General features: G+C 36.1%; 1 protein-coding gene across 1 annotated transcript in view; it reads right to left on the minus strand.

Moving 5' to 3' along the window:
* The window catches only part of l(1)G0020 (RNA cytidine acetyltransferase l(1)G0020), a 71,136-nt gene that overhangs the window by 30,832 nt on the left and 17,056 nt on the right, over nt 1-23,248 (minus strand). The window contains exons 3-8 of the mRNA XM_089088351.1: nt 22,648-22,819; nt 19,135-19,319; nt 18,000-18,222; nt 6,212-6,416; nt 3,713-3,971; nt 1,029-1,158 (exon numbers count right to left, since the gene is read on the minus strand). Coding sequence (XP_088944477.1) covers nt 1,029-1,158; nt 3,713-3,971; nt 6,212-6,416; nt 18,000-18,222; nt 19,135-19,319; nt 22,648-22,819 — 1,174 coding nt within the window. The remainder of the gene's footprint in view (nt 1-1,028; nt 1,159-3,712; nt 3,972-6,211; nt 6,417-17,999; nt 18,223-19,134; nt 19,320-22,647; nt 22,820-23,248) is intronic.

Raw genomic sequence — 23,248 nt, forward strand, 5'->3', positions numbered from 1 at the left:
CATACTCCTCAAGATTCTCCAAGGTTTCACCTTAATGCCCTTAGCCTTTTCGGATACACCCATAATCAAATATTTCCCTTTTTTCTAATGCTGAATCCTGCAAGTAAACAATGGACAAAATGCATATTTTACAGTCTTCCCCCGAGGCTATGGGGGGAAAGCATTCCTGGATGTATAGCTATTAAACCTTTTGTCTAGTTTGAACAAAATGACAATTCCAAAACTTCGATCAATGTTGAGCAGAAGGGGCACCTAAATAGAGCAGGGGGGGGGGGCTGTCAACCAAAACATCTCTTCAACATCTCCTCAACATACTGGGAAATTTTCAAATTAATGTCCTCAGTTGTTCTTTAGATATTGCTGATACTCCCTTTTCACACCCAGCAAGTACATAGAGTGTTTTGATTGTGTTCGACATCCCTCTAAACATTTCCTTAAAATTTCAACTTAATACCCTAAGCCTTTTTGGACACCCAGGATCAAACATGCCCACTTTTCAAATAGAAATCCTTAATGTTAACAATGAATAGAATGCATAACTTATAGCCCTTACCCTGAGATTGAGGGGGGGGGGGGAGGTGTGTCAACCCCAAAGTTATTTAGCATAGTTAATTGACCTTTGACCTATTTTGAACGAAATGGCTATCTCAAAATTTTGATCTGACGTATTTCGGGAAAAAGGGAGTGGGGGAGGGGAGGAGGGGGGGATCTGGTTGCCCTTCGATCACTTTTGACTCTTAACAAGGGCACTAACTTTCTATTTACAATCAAAGTTTATACGACTACCTCTTCCATTAAAACCTTACATGTTAACAATAAGCAACTTGCATAGCTTACATCGCTTGCCCTGGGGACGGGAGGGGAAATGACGGCCTTTACTTCACTGCTAAGTACCCAGGAAAATTTATTAAAAGAGTTTTATGGCACCTTCGCCATACAAATTAAAAGTTTAAGTAATCGATGTTTTTGCTTTTACTTAAATATACGAAGACCAGACAATGTTGAATGTTCACATGATTCTTTCTTACCTCTGATAAGCTTCTACCGGACAAGCCAATGTCTTTAGTTGTTTTCTCCGCCTTCACGGCCAAAGGATTGCTCTGAATACGTAGCTGCTCCAATAGCTTGAGAGACAAACTACGACCCGTACCTTCATACCTGGACAAAAAACTCTCTGAAATCTCTTCTTTGAATCAAGAGGAAATTTGGAATATTCTTAGCCTAGGGACGTGATTACTGAAGAAAAATAGCGAAAGCACCTTTTATTAGTTAGTTGGGTAATCTTACAAAAACATTCCCTTTCTAAATTAGCTCAATAATCAAAAGTTCTTACTTCGTTTTTATCAGTTGAAACTTCATTAAATTTATTGTATAGAAGCCTTTAATTTATTCCAAGTTTCATTTGTTTTTGGTTATATACTGCAGAATTTATACATTTTTCCATTCATTTTTCCCAGATGGTTTGCTATTGTCCTTAACATTTTTGGCGGAATAATATTTTTTTTTACAATATCAACTACTTTGTAACATTTCTCATACAAACCTCAAAAAAGCTTCTCGTGTTAGGTTAGGATGAGTTAGGTGGACTTTGAATGAACGACAAAAAAACCATATTTAACCATATTTAAACCATATTTAACCAATCAAACAAAGCCAAATTTCAACACCCTTTCACAGCAACATTCAATGACGATGGGTAAGTAATATAAAGTAATAACTTTGTTGGCATTGTTTTAATAGTTGGTTGATATAGTCTACTTAGTATAGCATAGTTGGATTATTTAGAGGGTATATTGCGTATAATAGCTAGCTTAGAAGGGGTCTTTTTGTGAGACTACTGTTAGTTGATAAACACTACACCTTTGATTTATTGCAGAATCAATCACACCAGAATTGAGGGTTGGATTTTTTTTGTGGTCACACCCCTATTGAGCTAAATGAAAGAGAAATTACGTTTTGGACAATGAAAAAGAGCTAGATTCCCACTGAGAACTAATTAATATCCCATATCCATTGAGAACTAATTAATATTTTATCGTTTATGAGTTATATAATATTATTGTTTTTGCTAGATTCTTTTTCGAAGCAATAGGGGAGAAAAAAGGTTTAATCCAGGAACATGAATTTGAAGATTAAAAATAAATTTGAGTATTTAGCTAATAATTTGTTTTCTCTTTCTTGGCTTTTTCTCAGAAGTATGACGGAGGAAAAGTTTTGATTAATGTAAGTAATTTTAAGCTATTTAAGAACAATATTCTTGGGCAATTGGCTAATAATTTATTTATTTTCTTTTCTTTCCTATAATTGAGGAAAAATCAGTCATGGGTAACTTATTTTTCAATAGTTAAAAACAATTTTCTTGACCATTTAACTCGAACTGATCTTCAAGATCTTTTTTAAAACCACAACGGAAGCAAAAAATAAGCCCCAGGTAGGTGATTTTTTCGACTATCTAAAAAAAAGCCCTAGAGTAGTTGACTAATATTTTCCTCTTTTTTCTAGGCTATTTTTTTAAACCAAAGGGTACAAACAAGTTTAAACTGGGACTATTTAAGAACAAATTTCTCGAGTATTTGATTATTGACACATATTAACGACGAATATGACGAATATTTTGCCCCCCGCCCCCCAGATTTAAAAAAAAATATCACTTTTAGTATTTGCATTAAAAAATACCTTTTGTTTCGCACTTTCACTGAGAAAACTTAAAGAAAAAAAAAAAAAACCAGCAATTCCATAAAAGACTATTGACGAACATTTGATTATTAGACAAATATTAGCTTTTCACTATCTTTGTTCCTTCTCGAAACCATATTGAGGAACACTTTAATGTCAATTTATCAATTTTAAGGCGCAATTCAAAGATGACATAGACACTAGATTAGAGCGACAAAATAATTCATTTTTGATGTTTGTTTTTTCTACTTAGTTTAGCTATTGTGTTAAAATAAATTTGAATATGGTGCAGCGAAATGGCCCAAAGGACTATTTCAACCTTTTCCTAACCCACCCAAATGCGTTTTACAAGTATTCTATTTTTGTAAAAGAAGCAGTAAATACAACCAATGACTAATTTTTTTTTTTCTTTAACAAATGAGCATTGACTTGGTAAACAAAACGGTTGTTAGAAGAGAAAAAAAAAACAGTTTAGGGACTGCATCCACCTCCCCCCAACCTCCCCAAAATTTCTGGATTTTTAGGATCTTTCCTATATTTTTATGCATTTTTCATGAAATACCTCGGCTGTTTTTATTTCCTATGTATGGAAAATAAAGGAAATTATAAGAACATTATAAGAATCTTAACTTAATACACTTTAAAGGGAAAAGCATCTTAAAGTATTATATTTATTCAGAATAAGGAAAAGTTCAAAGCCTTTTTACCCTGTGGCAGCGCAGTGAATTGATGCTCTGCTTGGCAATACGGGGTCCGGGGTTCAATTCCCGCTGCCACAAGGTAGGACGACAGGCCTATGACCTGTTCACATAAAAAGGCCCAACCATATGAAACTCCGATCAACGCCCTATATACGCTATCAATGGCTTGGGGGGATCTTCCTCCTTCCTGCTCAAAGCCTTTTTAGGGATAATAGAACTATCGTCAAGGGCCTACTTTATTGTTGTTATTTACCAATATTGTATTTGAGAACTGAATAAGACAATTCATCATATTTGCCAAAGAAAGCAAGTGAAGTTGAATAGTATGTACAAACCCATTGATAGTCGATGCCATGAAGACTAAATAAGGTCCAAGCAATTTCTTTACTAATGGCAATGGAATAGCAGCAGCTTCGTCGATTACAACTAATTCTGCTTGGCCCAATTTCTCTGCATCGCCAGGCTGAATATATTGTATCGTTTGTCTATGGTCACGATAAATGTTTACTCGAACAACAGCCTTGTTGAAGTCTGGATTCGTTGACTGGATAATGTCGTAGTCAATGTGCTCTTGATATTCCAAAGCGTCAAAACCTGTTGTGGAAAATAAAGAGTTAGTTTACTTGTCTTCGTATGCATAATATTTGTGAAGCCTTGAGTTTCAGGAGCATTTTGGCGCAAAAAAAAGTTTATGAATTTCAGCCAACGAAAGTTCATCATTTAATAAGAAAAAAAGTAATTCATCAACAAAGCAGTTTTTGTCTAAAAAAAACAGCTTCAATCTTGAACTATGGAAGGAATCAATACAGAAGGGAAGGTTTGAACAGAAGCAAAGTAGTAAAAAAGCTGTCGATGAAAATCCAAATTTGTATGTTTTGGCCTTCTTTGTTAAGGGGCAGAAATAATGTCTTTACAAGGCACAATGCCTTTCTAATATATAAAATATAATTGATTTCAAGAAGCATTCCTTTACAGTTATAACACTAAAACAAAGCAACAGCCTCAACATTTACCTGGTGCAACAACACGATACTGGTGGATTCAAACGATGCCTACTTACTTTCGTTATGTGTGGCTAAGTAGAGTCTGTAGGGCTTTTTGAAGTGAGGAAGAGGGTAAGGAACGAAGCGACTTTTCTTTTCAGGTTTAGGCAGAAGAAGGTAGCACTGGAATACTCCGATTTTTTTTTTATTTTGATTCCTCATATTGGTCTTATACTATTTTTAAGTGGGTCTTGTTCGTTCAGGTAAACACACACACAAAATATATCTATACAATCATAATTTATTCACGGGCAAGTGCTAGAACAATAAAAGGTTAGCACTATTAACTCAACTCTTCAAGCCCCTCCCCTTTTCCCTTCTCTCTAAAAAAGGGAAGAAATATCAAGATTTTCACAATCCTTCCTATTTCTATACACTTCTTCTATTTTTGGTCGGGGTTTAACCAAGTAGTTTCCAAAAATGTCTCTCTTGCCTCGAAAATAAAAGCTTGCCTATAAGCCGGGAAAATGTTGTAATTTCTGTTAATATTTCTAAAAAATCAACTTCCTATAGTATTTAGTAAGCGCCCCTTTATCCGAAATATTTGAAGCTTAAATAATATCGCTCCTAACAGAAACTGTAAACGTGACATTGTACTTTGTTTTAATACAAAAAAAGATGAAATCTTTTGAAAATGCACAGAATTATGGTAAATGGGTCACAATTGAACGCAATTAGCGAGTGAGTCATTCCGAAATTCCACGCCGTGGGCATGTTTGCATAATACACAAAAACTTAGTAGGCCTACATAATTATTCTTATTTTAAAAACAAAACTTTATAGCTAAGTCGTCCAGAGAATCGACTGCTCGATTCCAATTAATCGTCCCTCCACTAGACACTGCGCTTTAGAAAGCCATTAAAACCTTTTAAAAATCCTCCCCTTTACTGTTCATAGTTTCCCAAGCAACCCGATTTAAACAAATGTAAAGATAAACTGAAATTGGGATCGGCTCAGAAACTTTCTTTTTACGACTTATTTTATATTAAGACATTCGAATTATTTTGTATAAAACTTTCTTTTTTCGACTTAAATATACTAAAATCCATAAATTTGTATAACAGAGCTATTATTTCCTAGAAAAATTCCGCTATCCTCTAACTTTAGAATTCTTCTAAGTATACTTTAATCTTACTATTATCTACCTATAATAAATATCTATCTAACAGATATTTATCCATTTATTTAATAGGTGTTATATCAATAATGTTTTATAATTTTAATAATAGATATTTATTTAATAAATATCTAAATATTTATAATAAATATAAATCCAGAATAAATTCAGTATTGATTCTTCGTCTGAGCATTTAAGCGGACCAAGTCCATAAAAAGTGACTTCTGGCCTTCCAAAGTTACGCAATTAAATTTGAACCACTTGCTTTCGTTTACAATTCTGCACAACTAGTCAACACTCACAATACTAACTTGTGGCAGAAATTATGATAGCCATCCTGCAAAAAAAAAGCAAAAACAAGAAGAGAAAAAGACACAATTTTTAAGGTAAGTGGATATGGCTCATTATAGCAATACAAAAAATCATATATTTTTTAGCACTTCAACAAATGATGAAATTTAATTCAAAACGTGTACGAAAGCTTACCAAAAGAATACCCTGAAAAATAAGGAATTTCAGCTAGGGTGTGACATCATTACCTTGACAATACAAAACAATCAGCTTTAATTGTTAACCACTATTTATTTGCCTAATTATATTCCAAACTAGGTCCTTGAAAAACATGAAAAACACATAAATATCTTAAAGAGGTAAAAGTGTGACTTTAATCTTACCTTTAAAAACAAATTCAAAAAGCGTATGTAAATTTTCTGGGCTTGGACTCGTGACGAAAATGTTAGAATAGCCAAATGCTACAGCACCAGCCATTGCAAGACCTAGTGCGGCAGATTTTCCCCGACCACGAGCAGCTGTCAAAGATACTGTCGACTTCAAGGTTTTCTCAGAGACGGCGTCAATGAATTTTAACACAGCTTTAGCCTAAAAAAGAAAATACCCATTTCAAACCGAAAATGTTTCCATCATTAATCGAATGTCCTATTTACGTTTAGAACGTGTAAAAAGCGAACACAATTAAATTTAAAAAAAATATCGATTAAAAGCCAAAAAAGTAAATTTAAAACTTAAACCGAGCAGAAAGTGGCTTATACAATATTTCAAGCTTAAAGCAAGCTTGCTGTGAATGAAAAAAATTAAAACTAAAATGGATAGAAAGCAAAACAAAGATAAATTACCACAAATAAGTGTAAGGTTACCATCCCCCCTAAAACGGTCAAAAGAATAGTGTTATTTGCTATTGGGTGTAAGGTACGGGGGTCACCACTTATTGGTGCAAAAATGGCGCAAAAAGGTTGCTATGCCACTTACTCGAGGGGGAGAACCCCTTGCCGGCCCCAAATGTTAGTGGGATTCCCACTCTTACTCCAACGGTTCGGTGTCTATCGGGTGCGCGTCTGTGCCCGATTTACAATATATACTGCCTTAGGGTACTATAGCGTGATCGAATGGTCCCAGGGGCCACTTTAAGGAAAAGGGTTACCGGTAATATTTCTATATATCTCTGTAGACTCGACCTAGGCTAAAAGTCAAGGATTATATAGTATAAAAATCTTACTGTAATCAAGACACGCTACAAAAAGGAACTGAACTAAAAAGAACAAGTTTGCCCAGCCCACTCAGCCAGCCGCGTGTCTGCGATGGGGTTATGGGGTGGTAGTGAATTTGTCCAGCCAATTCGAGGGCTTACTAATTACTGGTTAAACATCCCCAACTGCGCACTTTAATACCTCGTGGTCTATGTAACCAACTACGTAATTAGGAGGACAGAAAATGGCGCACCAAAATTAAAGGAAAATTAATAACTATTACTAGGGGAAGGAAAATAATTAAGGGGCCAAAAGAAAAGAATCTGGGAAGGACATTTATCTGAACAAACTGGGACCAAGGGTTCCAACACCTCCCTCCTAATATAAATGATCCGCTACTCCGGTGGATTGGCTGGAAACTCAGACATAAAATAAATAACATTAAACTCAACATCATCAAACTTGTATCTTCTCTTCTTTTACCACCCATGCCTGTACTTCCACCGCTTGGCTCAGGATTCGTCGTCATCCCCACATCTCTACCGTAGAACCACCATGGTCTAGATCGTATAGCATCTGTATTAGGTTTTGAAAGTTGAAGTCTCCAAGATTCGTAGAAATTCATTGTGCGCAGCACAATCAAAAACAAAAATTTTCTCGCTCTCACGAATTTACATTTGAGGAGCAAAGAATCAGTTCCTGGCACTTTCGATGATGCCAGCCATCATGAAAAATTTTGGCTGCACTAGCCTCTTAATTTCCATCTGTGGAAACAACCCCACATCTAATAAAATAAAACTTGTTTCTTGGCATAATTTGTAGTAATCCAAGACTAAAAATACAAAGGTCACTGACAGTGATAGAGGTTCCGGGAAGTGAACTAAAAATCTGAACGAACCTTGAATCACTTTTTTCTGGATCTTGACTCCTAAAATAATTGAACGAATAATGCTCGGCGATGAGGGATGAAGATAATATTGAAGACTGGAAAGACAAGGCTTCAGTAAAGGGATAAACACTTGTCCACCAGTTGTGCATTGAGGAAAAGGGCAATCTTTCACGTCTTCCCGCAGGGGATCTTAGCCAAGGGATTCCTCCCCCTCATAAAGGAACAAACCCTCTTTTGAGCTGATCAGACCAATATCAGATTTCTTCCCAAATTTCTTCGATCTAACCCAAAATTCAGTATCTCCCAATCTTTCCGTAACTCGTTGTTGACAAGTCAATTCTATGTCAAGATTATCTGTAGTTTCTCTTGATATGTCATGGGTCTTCTCCTCCCTCCTAAAGTTTTTCGTCTTATTGTAATTTCGTAATTTTCCCAGTGGATTTGGGACCTCTTTGTCCCCTCTATTATTTATGTTATCAAGGCACAGCCCATCCAACATTTTTTTAATTTTCGCCACTGCAGGCTGAATCTCGAAATTTTGTCTGTTTTGTACACTTCTCTTTTCATCTCTACTTTTCTCAATTTTGTCATTCGCGCAAAATAATAAATCATCGTTAAATCTGAATTGGACTCTAGTGTCCATCTTTGACTGCTTTTCTTTATTGTAGTTCCACTTAATATCTTTCTTCTCTCTTTTAGTCTTCTTTATTCTTACCGCAGAAACAAATATTTCGTCATCAAATGGGAACGGAACTCCGACATTTGGTTTTTCATATTCTACTAAAATTTCTCGAACTTTCCGAGGAAAAGCACGTACAATAAATTTCGTCTCCTTATTCTCTGGTACAATCAGCGCTTCATTTGGCCTGTACCTGTTAGCGTCTCATATTCATTAAAAGTGTTCTCAAGTTTTCCATTTTCTGGAAATTTTCTCGAAAAATCATTCTCGCGCGTCTTATTTTCAATATTTTGTGGTCTTTTTACTTTTGCATCCCATTTCTGTGGATTATCAACATTTAGAACCCGAGTATCAAGTATTTCGTTTTTCCGACAGGGTGGCACAGCCTCCCAATTTGTTTTATGGGCCGGTCCACCTTTCCCCGTAGGCAACAAAGTATCATGTTTTCCCGTAAAAGTGTTTAATGTCTGGTAATTTTCTTTTTCTCGCTATTGATTCTTAGACAAATTATTATGGCTCTCCGATAGCCTAGAAGTTAGTTGTGATAAAATCTCACTCTCTGGAATTCCACAGCGGGCTTTGATTAGGCCTATCATGGTTCTTTTAAACTCTTGGTGATATCTCTCTTCTTTCTCTCTTTCTTGTCTATCTCTCTTTCTTTCTTTCTCCGTGAAATTTAATAGTTGTTGTGTCATATCTATTTGAGTACTTTTTCGCGAGCTCCTGCTGGATCTCGATTCAACACTGTTCCTTCTACTCGGACTACTTTGATTCCGTCTGTCATTATTTCTTCTTAATTCATTTTCTGAATCTGTTCATTCTCTATCCGTATTGTCTCTTTCTTTATAGGCTACTCTAGCCCTTTCGTCCTGTTTTCTACCCCAATAAAAAAGATTACCCCAATCAAAAAGAAAAATGGGAAGCCTGGCTTTGATGGCATTCGTCCTATTACCCTCACCTCGATTTTTTCAAAATTGTATGAAAGTTTTCTCACAGACTGGCATAAGATGAAAGTCCTCCCCCTCATTGTTCTTAGACAGTTTGGTAATCTCAAATTCCTCCCCCTCCCCCACATTGATCTTAGACAGTTTGGTAATCTCAAATCCACGTCAACCTCTAATTACCTGATCCATCTTGTTGATACCATGGGTAAATTACTTGAAAAACCTAACACTTGGCTTAATCTAATTTCTATTGATCTTCAAAAAGCTTTTGATTTGATTAACCACAATTTACTCATAGATAAACTTATAAATGAATTCCAAATTGAAACTTTCTTTGTTAAGCTCGTTGCCTCTTTTCTTTCTAATAGATCTCAAGCAGTTAAATATCTAAATTGTTTCTCAGATCACCTCTCCATATTTAATGGCATTCCTCAGGGGACTATTCTAGGCCCTCTCCTTTTTTCTCTTATGATTAACAGCCTTTCAACCCTTTATGACAATAGGTGGAAATTTGTCGATGACTTGACAGTTTTAGAGATATGTCATAAAAACATTTTTAGCAAACAAATGGGCATACTCCAAGATATTGCCTGTGAGGCCTCTTCCCTTGAGACGACAGTTAACCCATCTAAATCCGCAATAGTCTCAGTAAGTTTCCTTAAATCCCCTCCCCTTTTTCTTGCTCCTATTCCTCCTGAAACCTCGATGTCACATCTCTTAAACTCCTTGTTGTTACAATTTCTTCTAGTTTGAAAAGGGATGTCCATATAAATAATATCCTACGACAAGCAAACTCTTCGCTTTCCCTCCTTAAACTTTTAAATAAGTTTAGTTGCCCCCAATCACATTTACTACAAGTATACATTTCTTTTGTGCGTCCCATATTAGAGTACGCTTGTCCTGAGTGGAACCCTGGCCTCTCTACTGAAGCAACACAAAAAATTGAAAATGTCCAAAAGAGAGCTCTAAGAATTATTTTTAAAGAGGGCAAGATACCTTATTTGTATTTGTTAAATATTTCAAACCTAGAGACCCTAGAGAGACGAAGAAATAATTTGTGCCTCCGTTTTGGTAAGTTGGCACTTTTGAACCCCCGTACTGCGAACCCTTTCGCTGAATACCAGGTACCTGATAGAAATCGTCTTCCACGAACTGTGTCCCAGCCTATCCCCACCTTATCTCCCATTCTTTGCACTATTTTGTATTACAAGAAATCGTTTATCCCTTTTTTACTGATTTAATAAATAGTGGTTAATTTGTAAATCCTTTTTTTTGTTTATCTTATATAATAAAAGAAACAGCTCGGATTTATCTTTACTCTTTTTTTTGGTACATATCACAGGTTTATGTTGTTTTTTAAACATTTTTTAATGTGCATATTATTTTTTTTTTCAGTTTTATTAGTTTTTATCTTATTAACTAGTTGCCATTTTGAAGTTTTTTAATATAAGTGACAAAGGAATCATACAGCATTCCGATATTTGATTATTTATTTATTTTAATTTTTTTTTTTTTCATTGGTTGCCAATCTTTAAATTGTTGTGGTTTTGTTATGATTTTCTCGCTTGTTTGTTTTTTTATGGACTTCGAAATTTGAATTCGGCCCTTCAGGGCTTGTGATAGTAATTTCTCGAAATAAATATCTTATCTTATCTTTCTCAGCCTGCATTTTTCCTTATATTCTTGGTGCTCTCTCTCAAAGGCCTCCATATTTGCCTTTCCTTCTATTTTTCTACTTCTTCTATGGAATTCACTCGCCCTTCTCGGTCTTGAGTTAATCTTATCTCTGTCAGACATTATTTCAAAATTCCGTCTGTCATTATTTCTTCTTAATTCATTTTCTTAATTCATTTGTTCCATATCTATACTATCTCTATCCCGCAACTCCCCTTCATTTGGCACAGCCTCTGAGGGATGAGTTCGTCTTGTTTTTTTCACACATTATTTCTTCCTTGTTTATTTCGTACCCCCTCATTTTACCGCTTATACTCTTTTCCGATTATATTATCTCTTATTCAATTAGTCAATCTTGGCAAGTTGAACAATTTTTCAAATAGCCGGAATGTCCAGACTTCATTAGGGAATAACGACTTCTTTCATAACAAGCAGTTTTACGCGAGTGAAATATATCTCCGAAAAACAAATTAACAGGGGCTGGACGAGAAAATAAACTGAAAAAATGCGCGAATATTCCACTAGTGAATTAGCTGGACTAAATTCAAACAGGGGAACTACCCTGTAAAACAAATCACGTATCCTCCCTGGATACTCGTATTCCAAATATAATCTCCTCCTGGGCAGATTACTCAATAGGACAGGTGCCTCCCACCTTCCTTGTCCAATGTGCGCACAAACTGACAAATTCCTTATTTGCCGTCCTCAATACTCTTATAACCTTCGTCACTGAAGATTATATCTAAGTCCGCCAATTCACTCAAAGAATAACCCAACTTTCAACGCATTCTTATCTGTCCTTAAACCCTGTAATACTTTTAAATACGGAGATTCCCCCATTGTAAACTCAACTCATTAATTTCACGTTATTCTTTTGTATTTTTGTCTAGCAAGGCACACTGCCCATTATAGACCTTCATAATTCTATTAATTGGTTACGTATTTTTGTCTTTTTATGTGTAATCACAATAGGCTACTTTCTAGGCCAAATTAACCCGTCTCTTCGAAAACGCTATCAGTGCTGTTGATAGCTCCTTTTCTTGCTGCCACCACTTATTGTGTATGTACCGCTGGCACAACTTATTGGGGGGAAGGTAAGGGGGTCACCACTTATTGGTGCAAAAATGGCGCAAAAAGGTTGCTATGCCACTTACTCGAGGGGGAGAACCCCTTGCCGGCCCCAAATGTTAGTGGGATTCCCGCGCTTACTCCAACGGTTCCGTGTCTTATCGGGTACGCGTCTGTGCCCGATTTACAATATACCCTGCCTTAGGGTACTATAGCGTGATCGAATGGTCCCAGGGGCCACTTTAAGGCCAAGGGGTACCGGTAATATTTCTAACTATCTCTTTAGACTCGACCTAGGCTAAAAAGTCAAAGATTATATAGTCTAAAAAATCTTACTGTAATCAAGAAACGCTACAAAAAGGAACTGAACTAAAAAAGGAACAATTTTGCCCAGCCCACTCAGCCAGCCGCGTGTCTACGACGGGGTGATGCGGTGGTAATGAATTTTTCCAGCCAATCTGAGGGCTTACTAATTACTGGTTAAACATCCCCAACTACGCACTTTAACCTCGTGGTCTGTGTAACCAACTACGCAATTAGGAGGACAGAAAATGGCGCCACCAAAATTAAAGGAAAATTAATAATTATTACTAGGAGAAGGAAAATAATTAAGGGGCCAAGAGAAAAGAATCTCGGAAGGACATTTATCTGAACAAACTGGGACCAAGGGTTCCAACATTTGCACTTTACTAAAAACAAAATATATCTTGAACAACTTTCTTTTTGGTACTTCGAGATTTTGAAAAATCGAAGAGCCCTGTAAGTGCTATTGTTTTTTTTTTTTTTTTTTTGCGATATCAGAGCTTAATCAGATATACTAGTTTAAAATGCGAATATTTTTCATCACTTTTTTCTACGTTTTAAATCTGTTCCTTTCAAATGTATAAGAAATCAAATGGCTGAATGAAATTCTCAATTTAAGCTATCTATCTAATTTTTGGTTAAGCGCAAATACCCCTCTAGCCTATTGAAGGTTTGAGGGGACGGTAACTTTAAACTGTATATTCATACAATAAGCGCTACATTTTTTGTTACATTGTTTGTATATTTCATTTTGTGTAGTTTCTGTTGTTTTCAACAAAAAAATAGCATAAGGTAATCAGCGAGTAAACACAGCCAAACAGGAAAATAAATAGCAATTTTGTTCACCTTATGTTTTATTAAAAACAAGAGCGATATTGTTTTTAAAGAAAAGAGCAATTATATCGGAGCATTCATTCGTGAAGTGCATCGAGAAAACGAAAAAAAAAAAAGGAAAAAAACAGCTAGACTCAGACGCAAAGAGTGAAGAATTAAGGCAGGTTATAGCTCCATCATTATTAGGATAACTTATGCTCATTTTAAGTTTACCGTGTAATTAAACCCCAAGAAACTGAACCACTGTAACTGAACCACCGTGCAACTGAACCAACGTACAACTGAACCCCGTGTAACTGAAACCTCGGGCAACTGAACCCCATTTAACTGAGCCCTCGTGCAACTCAACCCCATTTAACTAAACCGCCCTGTAACCGAACCCCCGTGCAACTGAAAGACCGTGCAACTGTACCACCGTGCAACTGAACCACCATGCAACTGAAACACTGTGCAACTGAACCGCCGTGCAACTGAACCCTCGTATAACTCAACTCTCGCGGGACTCAACCACCGTACTTGCATTGGTTAAAACACAAGTTAGAATCTTTACATGTTCAGCGTTGTTGGAAATGTTTGCTTTTTAGAGTCATGATATAAATGACTGTCAAGATGATTAATAAAAAAGCTATGTTTTGTTATCACAAAAACAAAGAATATCGGACGTCACTAACTCTTAAAACCAGATATATTTCTCCTTTTTTATGTCTCTTCATTAGGGTTCCCTTCGCCCTGTCACTGTCTACGGGTCTGGGCATTTACCCCCCTCCCCCCGCTCCCATGGAAAAACCCTACCTTGGAAAATACCAGCTCGGAAAATATGGTTTTCCAAATTTGAATATTTTATTTGAGTTCTGTTATTTTTTAGTTTAGTTGAGAAGTGCAAAGGAAAGTGGAAAAGAGAAATTTATGTGCCCGTCTTGCCCCCCCCCCTCCCTGCAAAACTGTTCTTCTCGTGGAAAATCCTCCAGAAACTCTTCCCCCTTCAGAAAACTCCCTCCCCATGTCAGTATTTTGCCCAATAGCAAACACCATCTGTAAGCAATGGACAAATTACAAAACTTAAAAAGGTATGTAAACTTCCACAGCAGAGTTCTTCGTTTTTTTTTTAGTTGAGGAGAGAGGGAGATGCTTTGAAGGGTGCACTTTTGTGCCAAAACATCTAGGCTCTCATTGAGCCTTCGGATAAATACAGAATTAGCTCTAAGGGAGGGACGAGAGGAGGATGGAGGTAGAAATTGTTTTATAATCTCTAGGCAGTTCTAGTTTTTTTTTTTTTTTTTTATTAGTTGAAAGTGATTGGATACCAACCAACCACAAGGGGTTTTCTGGGAGGGGAGGGGGATTTCACGGGGAGGTATTTTCCAGGGGGATATTTTCCTCGGGGTGGTCTTTCTCGGATGTATTTCCCATAGGAGGTGTTTTTCCCGGGGAGGGGGGGACTGGTTGTCCTCCAATAACTTTTGACTTTTAAAAAGGGCACTAAAACTTTCAATTTCAAGTCGAATAATAGAACGTGATTAATAAACGTGATCAACAAAAACCCCTACAGTCCTCGGGGCAAGGGTTGTAGGTTGTTGCAAGTTACCCATTGTTAAAATTTAAGGTATTATAGAAGGGATGGTCGTACAAACTTTGGAGAAGGCTCATTCAATCGGAAATTGAAATTTCAAGTTCAAATTTTGAAAAATCAAAGGTAATCCGCCTCTCCATCTTACCCGCTATTTTCCCCCAAATGCAACCAATCAAAGTTAAAAAAAAAAATTTCAAAATAATCTAAAGTTCATATAGATCTAGCCTTGAAGCTGATAGTCCTGCTTTCCGATCATAAAGCGCGGGCAACAAGGTACGCTATCTTTTCAATATTATTAAGTAAAGTTTTTATTGACAGGGTGTTTCTGCAACCTTGGGGGGGGGTGCTCAGTCGATTGGAAATCAAAAGTTCTAGTGCACTTTTTAGGAGTTAAAAGATATCTAAGGGCTTCCACCTCCAACCTCTTTTTTCCCCAAATACATCCGAACGATAATGTTGAGATGACAATTTTATTTAAAACAGTTCAAAGGTTAAATAACCATGCCTCCAGGTTTCACAACCCAAGCCCCTGGTGCAAGGGCTGTAAGTTTTGCAAGTTGCCTATTGTTAACATACAAGGTTTTAAGAAGCTGGCAATAGATCAAACTTTAAGGGAATGTCAAGAAGAATGCCAAACACAATCAAAAAACTTTTTTTTCGTTTTTTGGTTGTGAAAAGGAAATACCAGCAATATCTACGATGGCTGATGGTATCAGCCATCACATCGTTCGGAAAATGTTTAGGAGCATCTTCAACTAAATCAAGAGTTACTTTGTGCATCCAGTTTTACAAGACGACGTATCTGCAGTGTGTCGAGAACAGCTGAGGGTATAAACCTGAGGGTATGAAGTTTAAACTTTCAGGGCATGTTGAGGGAATGCTGAAAAAAGACTGGAGTGCAACCAGTCCCCCTGCCTTATCCTTTTAAGCTGCAATCTCATCAAAGACATCTGATTCTAATTAGTTATCTAGATTCACAAAGGTCAAATATTTTCAACACATATGTTTATTACTTAACGTCCAGAAAGGTCTGATTCATATAAAAAAAAAAGAGAAATCAGCTTTGATGGTTTGTGACGTCAGATCTTCTTTTTTTCAAAAAATAAAACAAAGCTTTCTTATGAATGATCTTGACAGGCGTTTATATCATGACCTTAAAAAACAAATATTTTCAACAAGGTTCATCATAAAAACCTTGTAATCATAAAAAACTGAGTTCAGTGGTTCAGTTGCACGATGGTTCAGTTATACGAGGGTTCAGCTTCAAGGTGGTTCAGTCACACGGGGGTTTAGTTAAATGGGGTTCAGCTGCCAGGTGCTTTAGTTGCACGAGGGTTTAATTAAGTGGGGTTCAGCTTCCCGGTGGTTCAGTTGCACGGTGGTTCAGTTACACGGTGGTTCAGTTACAGGGACTCAGTTGCTTGTAGTTCAGTTCCACGATGGTTCAGTTAACACGCACACCCTTCTTCAGAGATCCTAAATGTGAGGGGAGGGGCCACCTCCCCTGACTTTCTGTCCTCAACCGTACCCCCCCCCCCCCCTTCATCTCATTTTATTCTTGGTTTTCACCTCTGGACACAATAAAGAAGAATTTTCCTAAATATGAGCGATTCTGCTACTCCAATCGAACCCCTCTTTGAAAGCGAAAATTCAACTTCTTTTTGTCCTGCTATGACATTTAAAAAGTATCATTTTCCATTAAAAACTACCGTTTCCGCAATAAAAGGTTAGGTGCCACCCACTGATCGCCCACAGTGCACATTTAGTCCAAATATAATCCTTCAAACGAAAGAAGGTTTGGGGTGGATTTTCCCTTCATCCCTATTGATTCAAAGGAACTCTCATGGAAAGCTAGCAACATTTCACTTTGAAATGCAGTTCTTGAGGCCTTCGAATCACCCTCATGAAAGAATCAATTGAGCCCCACTTCTATTAGTTGGTACTTTGCAATATAACTATTAGCATCATTATACAAATCATCTATAATATTTGTTCTACAGGCTAAATATATATTTAGGGGAAAATATTCCAGCGCATAAGGGCCCCTGAAACAAGCCCCTGAGGTTAAATAAATTGCTGTTCAATAGTCCTAAACCGATCGGAATTAGTAGGATTCTAATTCGACAGCATTTTGATAAGGCTGTTGTTTTTTGGCTCAAAATGGCAGAAATGACCCAAAATTTTGTTTCTATTGACAAAGTCAGCTTTTTACTTACGTCTCATTACCATGAACGACTGGATCAATAAGTAAAAGAACCTCGATTTAGGGGGTAAAGTCTTTTCTCTTAACTTATGGAGCAAATAAGTATTTCAAAAGATATAGAATTATAAAATTTATGCAATTCATTAATTTATGCGGTTTATAAGGTTCTCTTCATTATTTTACCATTTCTTATGCTTCCATTTACTTTATTCTCCTTGTAAATCATACAAGATATCCATTTATATTTCAATATAAGAGTTTTTGGATTTGTTTTTTCTTTTGTTGAAAGGAGAGCATTTGATCTGTGTGAAGCGCAGTGAAGTATAGCAAAGACATGTAAAAAAGATCGTTTCTGTATAAGATTTTTGAATATTTCCTGATGTTCCCTGTTGCCCTTTGCGCAGCTCTCACATCCAGACTCAGTAAATTGAACATAAAGAAAAACAATTACAGCAGTATTATAAGCATAAAACTAAATGTATATATATATATATATATATATATATATATATATATATATATATATATATATATATATATATATATATATATATATATATATATATATATATATATATATATATATATATATATATATATATATATATATATATATATATATATATATATATATATATATATATATATATATATATATATATATATATATATATTTGTATTTCTTATACGTAAGGAAAATCTTATATATAAGGAACATGGGTAAAATGCATTGTTTTGCATTTTCCCAATAAATTCAATTGAACGAATAAACCGAACTGATGTGTGTCATAAAAGAGAGCTGAAACCAGGTTACCTGATCAAGGGTCCTGCAGCAGTTAACAAGGACACCAACAGGTTGGGTATCTTGAAGATTTTCCTTGATTGTCTGTAATTCTTGTTCATTCTCGGGCAAGGGATCTTCACTTGACCGCGGTGGCACAGCAACAATACTAAATGAATTCGTACTAACTGGAAGAATGTTCAACTGATCATCCATTACCAAACATGATTTACAAGAAGACAGAGATAAAATAAACCTGAAAAAAAAAACAATATTCTAAAGGGGGAAAATCCTTTTTAAAAGTGATCACTTCCTTTTTGTCACGAAGAGCAAAGGTTTGTCAATACGCTCTTTGGAGTAACTCTTGTTTCATGTAAAATTCCATCAATAGTTCAGTTGCGAATGGCAATGAACTTGCAATCGAATGAGCCCTTCTTCGTCTTTCTTTGACTATGCTGTCGATTTGATGAACTCTGGGGAAAAATACATAGGAAACATTTAGCTTTGTGTTTAGCACTGTCACATTAGCACTGTGAGATGGTGGGATAAGCCTATTAGGATGATTTAACCTTGAACACCTTAGGTAATCATTTCCTTCTTCCTGGAAAAATATTCTGCCCCTCCCCCCACTAAATTCTTAACCCAGTTTTCTCATGTGCGGCTCAGTGATCCTGTTGACTAGTCTGATTTTGTGTCAAGTCACATTTAAGTACTCTCTTGAGAAGTCACCTTTAGATACACAAATACAGAAAACAAATAACCCTAGCCTATTACTCTTCTTCAACGACACTAACACAAAGGGGAATGTTAAATGGATGAAATACCCCTCCCTTTTCTGTATGGATGCTCTGAGGAACACCTACACGTTTTTTTTTTATGTGAAGAAACGGGATATGTGGGTTAAAAATGAAGCTTTTGTAAACGGTAAGATCCCCTTCCTCCCCCTCCCCATTTACTATTTATTTGTAAATTTTCACAAATACATTAATTTTTTTTAGTAATATAATAGTACCGAAGTGTAATTTGTAATATCCAAAAATAACTTTATTTTATTAGCTCAAGCAAACACAGTTAAATTTGTGGCTTGTCTCTACTAAAAGATCTAAAAACTTAGATCAGCAATTGTTCATATACGTAACAAAGACATAAATTATCTAGTTTGACATACCTTTCATTAAACCTTGCAACAACATCAGTGTGTGCTTCAGTTCTATATCTTGCATGAACGTCCATAGTCATGGTATATAGCTGCTTCAAAGATTGAACACTTCTTAGAAGTAGAACGATCATTCCTCCACCTTCAACGGTTTCAATGGTTCTTGCAAGGAGGTTGGGAGTTAGTGCCTCAAAATCCTATGAAAAACAAAAAACATCAATAAAAACCAACTCTACTTATTTAGCTATTCTGTCATGCCTAGCATAAAAGATGGGTGATTTCCTTTCTTTTTAGTTTGTTACATATTATGAATCTTAAGAAGTCAACCGACGATACTCCTGAATAGACGATACCTAATGGGAGGTATCTTGCACGGGTCTGGTGAATAAGCTACAACGGACACCTATAGTAAAATATTAATCAGCCAAAAACCGACTTCACTGACATGCAGTTTTATTCACTAAGCCCGGCAGTATTGTCATATAGAGGAGTTCAAACACGAATAGATGCAAAGCCGGTGCTGCTCTGTTCATATAATTAAGTTAGCTTTGAACTCTTTGAATTTTTATTTTATTCAAGTTTTTTCAGCATTGCTCGAATTTGACACGTTCAGATTGCTCCAATTGAAAATAGAATTCAAAACTACCCTACTGACTAAAACACATATGATATGTGGTTAATTGTTGGCTTGCTGATGAGTTTTGTCATAGAACCATTACACCGCATTAATGAATTTGTGTTACTAGAATAAAAAACAGTCCAGTTCTTCTATGGAGACTTCATTGTTCTTAAAATACTTGGGTGTTGTTGCTTTTTTTAGGTTCAAAAACACACAAAACAGCTGTTCCATTAGAACATTCCAGGAGGTTAAAGACATCCAACTTCTACAAAACCTCTACTCTACCAAAGGCTCGTCCAAAAAATATTTTACCAATTTGGTTTCGAAAAAGAGGCCTCGTCAATATCTAGTAATCTTTATCACACACATACAATCGATCCAATTAGAAATTTAATTAAAAATTGATTTACTTTATTATATTAATATTAATTCAATGTGTGTTACTCCGACAATAACAAAACGACAAGCACTAAGACAAGGCTCAAGTGACCGGAGTGCAAGAAAGTTAACAGTTTTTTTTAAGCAGACACCAGTGGGTTTGTATTCCTTCTCCCAAAACAGATGTTTGTCTTCACTAGTTTCAATAAATTTAACACATTCAACATTTAGAAAGTTCTGGCAACAAAGAGAAAACTACATATACATGACTTGCTCCAATAGTAATTGAAACCCTAAAGATTGAGATTTTGACGACAATAATCATATCCAAAGAATATCCTAGTTGTAGTATTTCCAAATAGATAAGTATCAATTTTCACCCGACTTTTGCAGAAAATTAGGATATAGCTAATTGGCGTGAGGCTTCTGAAAAGCTACATGAACATCGTCCTAGTTTTAGAGGTTACATTGCCACATGGTGCCACGTTGCCTCTAAATATTAAGTTACAAAGTCTACACAAAATGGAGGGACAGTTATCTATTATCGCACACAAGTATTAAGACAGTCGGGAAAGTCAGTGGATCTGCTTTCTTTGGGGAAGGGGGTTCCGAAAATTCTCAAAGGTGTAGAACTTTTTCTCAAAGGTGTAGAATTCTCGCGAGCCTCTGATCAATATGGAGAGAGGATTTAAATTCTAGTATCCCTTCAGCTGGAGGGATAAATTTGGACTATGCTTGCGATTAGGCTGTAAAATGGAATTTTAGTCCCCAGTTACTGTAAAGTATTTTATAGTGAAGTAAAAGATTATATTTACATTATACTATTAGGCAGCTTTTATGCAAATCGATTTATTTTGATAGGCTCCTATTTAATGACTGTTTTTTTTCCCTTACCCAGTGGGTTCCGGTACTATATAATACGGGGGATCCGCCAGGAATAATAATCCTTCAGTGAATCTTCCTCTAAAAATACAGAAGTACAACCTGAGGCTGAAGAGAAGGCTGTAACCTCAGATGCTGTCACTGGATCAGCTACCCCAATCAGTTGTGTGAGTTTTTTTTTTACCCCAATGAATGCCTTTGGGTTTTCTGAAAAGAGCAGCAAGTAAAAATTTCCAAATAATTCATGATCATATATCAAAGAAAAGGAGGCTGCTTGATCAAATGATGTCAGGGCAGTGAGGATACAGAACAGGACGAAAATGATGATGTTGGCATTTAAGGCTCTCTTTTAAAAATATTAGGAGGACAGTTTTTTAGTTTTTTTTTTCCTTTCGAAGCATTGTAAATGCAAAGGTTAAACTTGGCGTAAAAGCTAAAGATGTATTAAAATGAATATGATAGTGAAAATGAATGAAAATCAAATATATAAAACAAATGTGTAAAAGTAGAGAACGACATTATAACTTCAATAATCAGTAATTAATCTACATAATAAGGGGATTGATCCTTCCCAACATCTCACTCTCTACGCTACAGTGAGCAGCGACTATTGTTTCTCATGGGTTCGCGATTGAATCCTCTCACTTGGGAGATGTGTAATAAAAGTTTTGAAATAAAGTGTGTCTTAGTCCGTTAGCCGATGTCAGCTGTAGTAGGGGCCGTTGGGTTGAACACTATAAGCCTTAGAAGTATGGTGAAGATGTTACATATATTTGTTCAACCAAAAGAAGACCTCCATAAAGGAGGTATTTGAGGAATATCAGGGCCTGTCGAAGCTCTTTTTAATTAAAAATTACTACATTGTAGTGAAGAGGACATATAGAAGTGAAGATAATCTAAAGGCCATAGTAGACAAGTAAACTCAAAACATTTTGAGGGGAATCCAAAATTTTGCATGCTCCATTGAATAGTAGATTTTCCCTTATCTTTGCCTCTCAGTAATCTCAGAAAATAATTCGCCCCTCTTCATAAAAAAGAACAAAGAATAAGCACAGTTGCGACCAGTGTCTCTTATCGATTTATGATGAATTTTACCTTATTAGCATTACTTTCAGATGCAGATAGTAAAATATATTTCTTTCTCTTGGATCTTGTTTATTCCAAAAGCCGAGTTGCTGTCTGGGGTGCCCCCATAGGCACATACATTTTTTGCTTGGCCAAGAAAGTATTTTACCTTGCTGTATTCCTCTTTTTGTTTTTCTTGTTCTTTATACCTCCCCCGGGCATACAGCAATGTGCTAGGACACATTCAGTTTTCAAATTTTCTTTCTATTGTTTGATTTGTTTTATTCTTTTGGACCTTGTTGTCTATATTTTGCGACTCATATTCTTCAACAAACAGATACATATGTAATATACTGAACATTATATGCTATAACAACTTAGATGGGGTACAAAAATAAGCTAAAATTTAATATCCATCCAAGGAGATTTTAAACTGACGATTTTCGGCCTCGGAGCCACGAGGCTGCTCCTCCTTATTTTGGGCCAGATAAAGCCACGAGGCTGCTCCTCCTTATTTTGGGCCAGATAAAGCCACGAGGCTGCTCCTCCTTATATGGACCAGATAAAACCAAAGTAATTACCTGTAATATGCACATTCCAAATGTGTTACCTAGAATCTTGTGAGTTTCATTGTAATAACAATAACGGATGTTGGTTGAGGCAATAAATAATTCGAATGGATCATCATCATTGACTTCCATTTGACCTTGTTTCATCTTTTTCTGTAATTGCTTCATTCTTTTTTTGCGGTGGCTAAAATAAAAAGGAGAGCAAAACATAGTAATAAGGGTAACAGAGAACAATTTTTAATGAATGGTATTTAAGGAAATGATTTACTATGAGGAGTACTGCAGGAAGACAATGAAATAAAAGTAATTAAAAGTCCAAATTTTCTAAAGGATGAGATTCTCCAAACCAGCCCTGACTATTACCCATCCCTTTCCCCTACGTGTAGTTATGACAACGTCTACATACACAACAACAGGGGCTGAGCCCATCCCCAAGAAAAATTTCCAAACCACCACAAAATTTCGTTGGTACCCTTCCCCTCCAAGGTTGAGACCAGTGTGAAACTATTGCTTTCCCTAAGCACTAATTATGGCTACTAACTTCAGACTTAATTCAGAGTGTGCAGCTTTATTGTAAAAACTTCTTTTTTTTGTTCTAAGCTGCAGTCTTAAA

The sequence above is a fragment of the Artemia sp. Qi Xiang Cuo genome, chromosome 4, assembly GCF_049724085.1.
Source record: "Artemia sp. Qi Xiang Cuo chromosome 4, ASM4972408v1, whole genome shotgun sequence".
NCBI lineage: Eukaryota > Metazoa > Arthropoda > Branchiopoda > Anostraca > Artemiidae > Artemia > Artemia sp. Qi Xiang Cuo.